The 9,412-nt window shown below is 43.6% G+C and overlaps 1 protein-coding gene across 1 annotated transcript; it reads left to right on the top strand.

Moving 5' to 3' along the window:
• The first annotated feature begins 4,196 nt into the window (after positions 1 to 4,196).
• On the top strand, positions 4,197 to 7,782 carry LOC128136108 (uncharacterized). Its single transcript, XM_052775251.1, has 3 exons — positions 4,197 to 4,439; positions 6,031 to 6,374; positions 6,989 to 7,782. The coding sequence occupies exons 1-3, from the start codon at positions 4,415 to 4,417 to the stop codon at positions 7,616 to 7,618; spliced, it is 999 nt and encodes a 332-aa protein (XP_052631211.1). The 5' UTR covers positions 4,197 to 4,414; the 3' UTR covers positions 7,619 to 7,782.
• Positions 7,783 to 9,412: the final 1,630 nt, after the last annotated feature.

Genomic DNA, 9,412 nt, shown 5'->3' with positions numbered 1-9,412 from the left:
TTGTGTTTTCCCTAGCTTAATTATAACCAGTGGATCCGCTAGGGTAGATTCCCCAGGTTCCCGTCAATCTCCCTTCACATGGGCTACCGTTCTTCCTGTTTGAGCCCTCTGATCCTCCTTCTTGTTCCTTGGGCATTCCTTTTTCCAATGACCAAATTTCTTACACAAAGCGCATTGATCCTTGCCCAGTCGGGGCAAGTCTCGTCTAGGCCCTCTTCCTCTTTCTTCCTCGATAACAGCCATTAATTTCCTTTGCCCTTGCCTATATCCTTCTTCTCTGTTACTAAATACTCTCCATGCTTCATCCAATAATATTTCTAAATTCCTACTCTCTGTAGGGCGTAATTTTTGAAGTTTGCGCCTTATATCCCCTGTAGATTGACCCAAAAACAGGGAGACCAATTGTTGTATTCCTACCTCTGACCCAGGATCCAGCAGTGTGCTGCGGCGCATTACATCCCTCAATCGATCCAGGAATTCAGATGGAGACTCGGAAGGACTCTGTTTAACTGCATATAAAGCTGACCAATTTATAGTTTTGGGGATTGCCCTCTCCATTCCTTTTGTAATCCACTCCTGATACCCCTGCAGTCTTTCCATATGTGCAGATCTATTAACATCCCACTTTGGGTCTTGGAGAGGGAAATATTCCTTAATGTCCCCTCCTGTAATCTTATAATGATCTTCAGCTAGGTTCCCTGCTGTTTTTAAAATCAGCTGTTTCTCTGTCTCAGTCACATATTCCAATAATAGCCGTATATCCTTCCAGTCAGGGTTATGCTGTTTTACAATAAATTGGAAATGCTTAGTTACACTTATCGGATCTCTCCTATAATCTTTTGCAACCTTTTTCCATTCCCCTAGGTCAGCAGTAGAAAAGGGTACTTTGATTAACATCGTCCCACCATCCGGCCCCACTGCCTCTCAGAGAGGTGCTTGTAAAGCTGTTGAGGTAGTTTTCTTCCTAGTACGGGAAGATACAGGGCTGTCCGGGGGGGTCGGAGTTCTATCCGAGTCTGCATCCTGTTCCTGTGGTCGAGGGGGAGGCTTAAACAAATCAATTAGATCTTGTTCTGGTGCCTGATGGATTTTATTTGTCTTTGTACATCTTTGTCCAATACTACATGCTGAACAGCACCGCCTCAGTTTACCTCTAAACTCCTTGTTGTTTTCTTGCTCAAGTGCAAGCACCATGGGGTCCTGTGGGGGTACCATTCCACAGCCCCTTTGCCACTCCGGATGGTTTCGGAGGGTGAAAAACATATCTGCATACGAAACCTCATCCCATTTTCCTTCTCTCCTTAAAAACAGCATTAGTTGTAATAGAGTATTATAATCTATTGACCCATTAAGTGGCCACTTAGCATCACCTTCTAACTTATACAACGGCCACCACTGATTGCAGTATTTAATAAGGTTCTTTTTACTTTCCGTACCTCCGGTCCCAACAATATCTTTCCAGTGGGAAATTACACAACCCAGAGGACTCTTCCTCAATATTCCCCCTTGATTGTTTCCCATTTTATAACTTCTCCTTTTAATAAGCTTCCATGCAAATCGTTTCTTACACCTCTTTATAGTCTTCTCCCAGTTTTCCTCCCACATGTCCTGAATTTCCGGGATTATATTTTCCTTTCCACACACAAATTTCACTATTTCAGCTACCTTTCCAACCACAAACAATCTCAACTGTATACGTAGCCCGTCCCCTCTTATCCCAGGGAGTCCAAACCCGACGCTCAGGGAATTCAATATCCCCTCCACAATCTATTTGCAACCTCTTTTTACACCACACACATTTCAGGACATATGAGGGCATACACTCATTTTCTGGATGTAAAAGACACCCACATTTATGCGATGTACCATACAGGGACTTTCTTACACCAACACCACAAAATGATTAAGATAATCAAACTCAAACTTACAATTACAACGCTAACATATAAATTCAAGTTCCAAATCATCAGGGAGTCACACTTCGTTTGTCTGCAGCCGTACCCCTTGTGGAGTTACAAAACTGTGGATCAGAACTCCACACACGCTCCACAGCTGAGCTGCGTCTCTTTTACTCAAACATTCAATTCACAGTTTTAGACATTTACACATTAACAAGCATATATACACATATAAATCTCAACATAACATTTTCACATACTCACACAAAATCTTTAACATTAAATTTCCAAACATTCACATCATACAATCATCGCTCCAGTTGACAACCTTTCAGCAGCTGCAAAAATAAACCAAGCGCAATTGCGAGGGGGTCCGCTTACCCCAAAAATGTACCAAGCGCAATTGTGAGGGGGTGCGCTTACCCTTCTCCTGCCTCTTATATACCAGTCATCGACAGGTCCGTCCTGGCTCCCGATACCGGGATGCAGCGGTCACCCCGGATTTGCTCGATCTACCCTCAAGATCGCTGGCGGCCGCTCTATCGGTCAGCAAATCCCCCCTTGTTACCATACACGGTACCCTCCTCCCATACGGGGACTCCGCTGCACGCCAGACGTCTCTGCGCGATTTACCAGCTGCCCCGGCCTGTACTTTTACAGGTTCCCTTTGTGACACATACCGTTTGGTCCGCGGCTTCAGGAGGTTGTTGTCTGCTCCCGCGGTGAGCGGCTGGCAGCGGAGGCTCCTCCGAGGAAAGTGCTCGGGGCGTGCCTAGGGGCGTCTGCTCCGCAGTCGGTCCCGCAGCCGAGCAGAGAGTCTCCTGGCTGACTCGCCAAACTGACTTGCGGAAAACAGACTCCACAATCAGTGAGATTGTAAAGTAGGTATGTTTATTCAGCGCTGGGCAGCACGGGGGGGTAGTCCCACCAAAGTCGTGCGCGCCTGACTCGGCAGTTCGCTTCAAATTTATACAGTCAAGTATTACATATACATGGAGTTTCGCAATACGCCTATACATAGGCATGATCTATCCCCGCTTCATATTAAAATTAGTTCCAAAAAGTCACAAGGCTGGTCTTGGCTGGTTTTTGGGGTCGACTGCTGCTTCTTATCAGGGACTATCTCCTGCCCCAGCAATGCAAACGTTAAGCATCACTTCTCATCCTCCTGGGCCAACAATGCAAACGTTAAGCACCACTTCTCATCCTCTTGGGCCATGTCTACCTCTATTGAAATTTCTTTAACTTCATTATAAGCTAGATAATTATTAAACAGTTCTTATCTGCATCCATAAATCTACTATATCTACTAAGGTTCCTTTGGCTCCCCGTTTCAGATCCTTCACCTTTTGGTGGTGAGTGGGGGGCGAAGGTTGGATGTATATCAGACAGCTCACTGAAAACGGCTAGGGTGATTTACTAATTACAGGCGTTGTGGGGCCAAGACAAGTCCCGGTCACCTTTTTGGTAGATACTGGAGCTCAAATTTCAGCTTTTAAAACCAAAGACGCCACTAAATGCGGAATTACACCCTCTAAACAGCGACTTTTTGTGGCAGATGCATTCGGCATTGTTCAGCCACAGGCATTAGCAATGGTCAGCCTGCGTTTGCCAGGAGAAGATAGTGCCACTACAGTGACAATGGTTGTGGGGGAGTTTCCACTTAACCTTTTAGGACTCGATGTTTTAAAAGGAAAGACCTGGATTGATAACAAAAGGACACAGTGGTCATTTGGCTCTCCCACAATAGATATTCGGCTGTTACAAGCTGCGCTGCTGCTTCCCCCTTCAAAGCTTACAAATGTTAAGCCTTACCCGATACTCTTGGGGGCCAGAGAGGGAATAGCGCCTGTGTTAGAGTACTTAAAGGGACAGGGTATCGTGATTCCAACCCATTCTCCTTTTAACTCCCCAGTGTGCCCAGTGCGAAAACCTAATGGCAAGTGGAGATTGACTGTAGATTATCGCAGACTTAATGCAAATACCGGTCCATTGACAGCTGCGGTACCGAATATTGCTGAGTTTATAGCTACAATCCAGGAACGAGCCCACCCAATTATGGCAACAGTGGATGTTAAAGATATGGTTTTTTATAGTCCCCCTGCAAACAGAGGATCAAGACCGCTTTGCATTTACTTGGGAGGGTCAGCAATTTACTTTTACCTGACTCCCACAAGGGTATAAGCATTCCCCCACTCTAGCTCATCATGCGTTAGCGCAGGAGCTAGAACTAATTCAGACAGAGGAGGTGGTCAGTGTTTACCAGTATATTGACGACATTCTTGTGGGAGGGGATGAAACAGAAAAGGTTCAGAAAACTCAGGATAATATAATTTCTCACTTGGAAAGCTTGGGGCTGAAAATTCCACCAGAGAAAATACAAACACCCTCAAGCGAAGTAAAGTTTTTAGGAATTTGGTGGAAGGGAGGAATGACATGTATCCCCCCCAACACTCTTTCCTCATTGGATCAGATTAAAATGCCAGAGTCAAAGGATTTGCAGCACCAACTAGGAAATGAGACAAGAGGTTTTATTGTTGAGTGAGTGCTGTGATGTGTCTAGCTGTGTATTTTGATATAGAGAACGAACTGCTTATTGCTTAATGATTGTCTCTCTGTAACTTTACATACCAAAGACTGGTGTTTGTCAAGGATTAAGCCTGTCAGAGACTGGTACTTGGGAGTGATGAGCAAGAAGGAACCATGAGCGATCACAAAACTTAATTAAATGTTTGATGAATTTACGATCTTGTTAAGAAGGCACAAGTAGAGGCCTTGCCTGAATAGATAGGGCCGGAAAAGATAACAACTCCTGCCTTTGTTCTCGTCCTTGTAGATAATTTAGCTTAAACTAACCATATGGTTCTATACTACTAATGAAAACTTAGATAATAAGAACACTAACAAGCACTGATGTATCAAAACATGTAAAGGACCATACTGTGCAGAATCACCTGAGGAGGGTCAAATAGCAGACAAGTGAGGAAGACTATGGAAGACCACCAGAGACCTTCAATGTGCCTGCGTAAAGGACATTTGCATATGCTAATAGTTTCCCGGAAAACTAATGAATATGTATAACATTTCTCGGAAATCTAGTGAATATGTATGTAGAACATGTACTTAACCTGCACAATTAGGCCCAACGGTGTGCACGATAGGTGGAACGATCCCCCGTGCATCCAGCGCTGCCAATAAAGAATACCTACTTAATAGTTAATCAAACTATTGTGTTAGTTTCTTTGAATCAATTTAATACCTTGTATTGTATGTGTGTCTGTGTATGTTTATTGGATATGGTGTATGTAATATTGTGTTATAGTGAGCATGGTATATGCAGACTGTGTTCTAGAATTCATGTGTTGTATGGTGTGCAGTGTACTGTGTAGTTTGTTGTGTGCCAGCACATGGATTGCAGGTTGTGTGTGCGCTATGTGTTGCATATGCATTGTGTTTATATATGTATAAATACATATTTTGTGTATTTATACAGATGCATTATTTTATTAATATGATATGTTATGCATGATATGTATGTGTAGTGTAAGCATACCTGTGTGCACCTATACATGTACCTATCTATGTATGCATGCATGTGCATGCACTATAGTGCATGATGCAATGCATACTCTGTTTTATAGTGTAGGCCTACTGAGTTAATAAAAGTTTTTATGAAACAATATTGTTTAATTATATACTGTCACATATCAATAGTAATATGTGATGCGTATTAGGTATTATGATACAATTCATTATATATATATGTATGTATAATTATATGTATGATACATGCATCTTCTAAGCCAAGGCTGTTTGTAGCGGCAATAATCAAGAGTGCTTAGAGGCTCATTTAAAGTAATCAAAACAGTGTTGGCGGGGACTCTTCCCCCTGACAGGGTGGCCCCGAGAGCCTCTGTGTGGAAAGTTATCTGTCAGTCTTAGTTGAACTCCCCACAGTGAGGGCTGTACCTGTGGTACTGGAAACTCCGATGAATAAATATGCTTGGAAAGCAAAAGATGCTCATGAAAAAGAACATAAAATCAACACCAGGTGGATTATTCCATCCTCCTAATAACAATTTGCTTTTGGTTCCTTAGGATGAACCGAGTCTGTTTTTCTTTTCTCTTTCAGGTGAAGACTCTAGAGCCTGCCTGAAGGAATACATGAAGCTGTTGATTGTTTGTGTGGTTTTGTCAGTGACTGTTTTGTTAATATTTATAGGATGTTTGGCATACTACCACAGACATTGTTTTGGTCAACCCTTGTCGCTGCCTTTAATATTTGGGGGAACTCTTGCACGCCCCCCCCCCCTTTTTGACTTGTGGCAAAATGAATTTATGGCTCTAGGCCAGCAAGTGGCCAACACCTTTAATCTGACTAATTGTTGGGTATGTGACAGGCCCTTAAGTTTGGAAAGCTGGCCATGGACTGCTGTCCCTATTTCCCCTGAATGGTTAGTGAGTAATTACAGTGAGGTTGAGACGGGGAACCTTAGTAGATATAGTAGATATATGAATGTAGATAGGAATTGTTTAATAATTATCTAGCTTATAATGAAATTAAAGAAGTTTCAATAGAGGTAGACACGGCCCAAGGGGATGAGAAGTGATGTTTAACGTTTCCATTGTTGAGGCTGACTGAGACAGGAGATAGTCCCTGATAAGAAGCAGCAGTGACTCCAAGAACCAGCCAAGACCGACGTTGTGATTTGGACAAATGCCAAGGGACAACTGAGTCTGCGCAGGGACAGAAGGTTAAGAGTTCACTGTGAAGAAGACATACAGTCTTCATCTTCACGACCACCAGACGACCACCATAAGGAGGCACTGCGCAAGCGCAGTTGAGAGGAGACTATGGAAATGACTTCCTAGAACTAATTATAATATGAAGCAGGGATAGGTAATGCCTATGTATAGGCGTATTGCGAAACTCTATGTATATGTAATACTTGACTGTATAAATTTAAAGTGAACTGCCAAATCAGGCGCACACGACTTTGGTGGGACTACCCCCCGTGCTGCCCAGCGCTGAATGAACATACCTACTTTACAATCTCACCGATTGTGGAGTCTGTTTTCCGCACGTCAAGGTCAAAAATGATTCTTACTGGGGTGAAGACACACAGCCCTGGACAATACAATACCCAGTCCAAGGCGAATATTGTCTGAACCGAACACAGAAAGGTGGTATCCCTGTGGGAAATAGCAAGTGCAACTGGACCTATACTTATGACAACCATTGCCTCACTGATGGTTGTAGACCAATTGATTGTTCAAACCATGGGGCAGCCGTGTCACTGCCAGAAAGGGACGACCAGGCATATTGTCGCCTCTTGAGTTCCAGTTCTCCAAATTTTGTACCTCACTGGCCCGGATGGGCTTGGGTGAATCAAACAGGGCACAGGAAACAGTTTTCTCATTTTTGGTCTTCCACTAATCAGTCTAATAATGGTCTTAATGTTACCTGCTTTTGGCACCACGGTTCCGGTGCCTGGAAATGCAGACTCACTGATAAAATGTATTCTCGTCTCCCTGATGGGACTCAAATTTTGTGGTCAAGTGATAATAAAGACCACTGTCAGGGACATTTGAGCATAGGTCCAGATGGACTTCCTATCTGTTGGGGCACCACGGAGGAAGTGGGAAAAACTGTGGACAAGTTGTTGATGAACGGTCCGTCAGATCATCCTCTGGAAGTAGGTAATTCAACATATTTCTAATCACCATGGACACCTACCGGTTTGTTTGAAAATGGTGCACGAGCCTTAAAGGGTCACTATTGGGTGTGTGGCCAATGTGCCTACAAACTGCTACCAGCAAATTGGACTGGAGTGTGTTATGTGGGGGTAATTTGCCCCTTGTTTTTTCTGCTCCCAAACGAAAAAGGGGATGGACTGGGTGTTAAGGTATATGATGATCTCAATCGATATCGGCGGTCCATTGATACCTCTATAGCAGGTGGGAGTGGTCAAAACTGAGGCAAAGACATGTGGACCCCTCAATGTATCATACAACATTATGGACCTGCCACCTGGAACCCCAATGAATGGGTTAGCGGTGCTCGAGAACCTATCTATCATCTAAATCGAAGCTGTCCTAGAGATCATTACTAATGAGACAGCCTGTGCCCTTGATCTATTGGCGGATCAAGCCACACAAATGCGAACAGCAATATTACAACATCGCATGGTTCTCGATTACCTGCTAGCTGAGGAAGGAGGTGTTTGTAGTAAACTAAATTATTCTAACTGTTGTTTAAAAATTGATGACAGCGGGGAAAATTGTTAAGCAAATTACCGTGGGAATACTAAAGCTGGCCCATGTTCCTGTCCAGACATGGAAAGGCTGGGACATTGATATGTTTTCCTGGCTTCCTGGTGGTCCATGGGTTAAGTGAATCCTATTGTTGTGTGGTTTTGCCATGTTGTTGTTCTTACCATGTATCATTCCATGCTTTATACAATTGATTCAACATGTTGTAACTAATATGCAATTTGTAACTACTGTTTCACCTGACAGTGTTAAACAAATTCATGCTGTCCATCGAACCACGCCATCAGTAGTACAGATTGAGAGAGATGCTCTTTTCTGGTCTTTTCTATATAGCTATCTTTTTTCAAAACCACCATGGGTCCGGAAGCAATCTTTGAGCCATGGGGTGGTGTGAGAGACTGAATTGTTACCTTGATCTGTTTGTCTCAAAGATTGTTTGTTGTGAGAGACTGGACTATCATCTCAAGCCATTCATCTCAAGGATTGTTTGCTGTGATGAGCCACTTATCCCAGAGATGGCTTGTTTAAGCAGGGCACTCCTCTGTCCAAAAGAACGATTATCAGGCCACTGAGGCATCCAGGGGAGGAGACAGGCTGGAGCCAGCAAAGAATGTGGAGACTACCATTCTCATGGAAACTGCAGTCTTTGAGATAAGATACTGGTTTCTGGTGTTGATCACACGAAGGTCGTGTGATAGACGAAACCTGCAGTGTGTGAACAGTACGTATGTGCATGCATCATCGGACTATGCCCTATAAAAAACTGTGGAGACAAGCCGTGGTGTGCACCCATCACCAAAGAATTGAAGACTGAGGACCGACAGGACGCTGCTGGATCCATGGTGGTGACTATTCTTGCAACTCTATCCTGACTGCTTGCTTGATTTCTGCCTTTTCTTCCATTCTATCCTATCGCTACTATTTTCTACTTTTGATAATAAAAGCTGTTTGGGGTATACGGCATTTGACCTTGTTTGTGTCTTAATCTCGCTCTTGGGATCATATCAAAACCTTCCCCGACATTGGATCGGGACAGCAATAAAACCAGGACAGATGATTGATATTTTAGTGTTTTAATTTCAAGATCATTAAAACAAAACTATGTCACTGGGTGATTTGTTAGTTGCCATGTCAAGCAAAGGGTAGATGGTTTCTAGCAGAGAGAAGGCAAATGGCTGGGGGTGAGACCCAGTTCTGGCTCCTCTGTTACTAGGCCCCTAGGCTGGGGACAAGATGAATAG

Source organism: Harpia harpyja, chromosome W, assembly GCF_026419915.1.
Source record: "Harpia harpyja isolate bHarHar1 chromosome W, bHarHar1 primary haplotype, whole genome shotgun sequence".
Classification (NCBI taxonomy): domain Eukaryota; kingdom Metazoa; phylum Chordata; class Aves; order Accipitriformes; family Accipitridae; genus Harpia; species Harpia harpyja.
Note: the sequence above shows the minus strand (reverse complement) of the source record. Positions and strands in the feature narration are given on the sequence as shown.

What these genes read in the sequence shown, in the direction of transcription:
- LOC128136108 (XM_052775251.1), top strand. Translation starts at nt 4,415, where the DNA reads ATGAGACAAGAGGTTTTATTGTTGA. An exon ending in ACAAGAGGTTTTATTGTTGA is followed by an intron (nt 4,440 to 6,030) that starts GTGAGTGCTGTG and finishes TTTCTCTTTCAG; the next exon opens with GTGAAGACTCTAGAGCCTGC. An exon ending in TAGTGAGTAATTACAGTGAG is followed by an intron (nt 6,375 to 6,988) that starts GTTGAGACGGGG and finishes CCGCACGTCAAG; the next exon opens with GTCAAAAATGATTCTTACTG.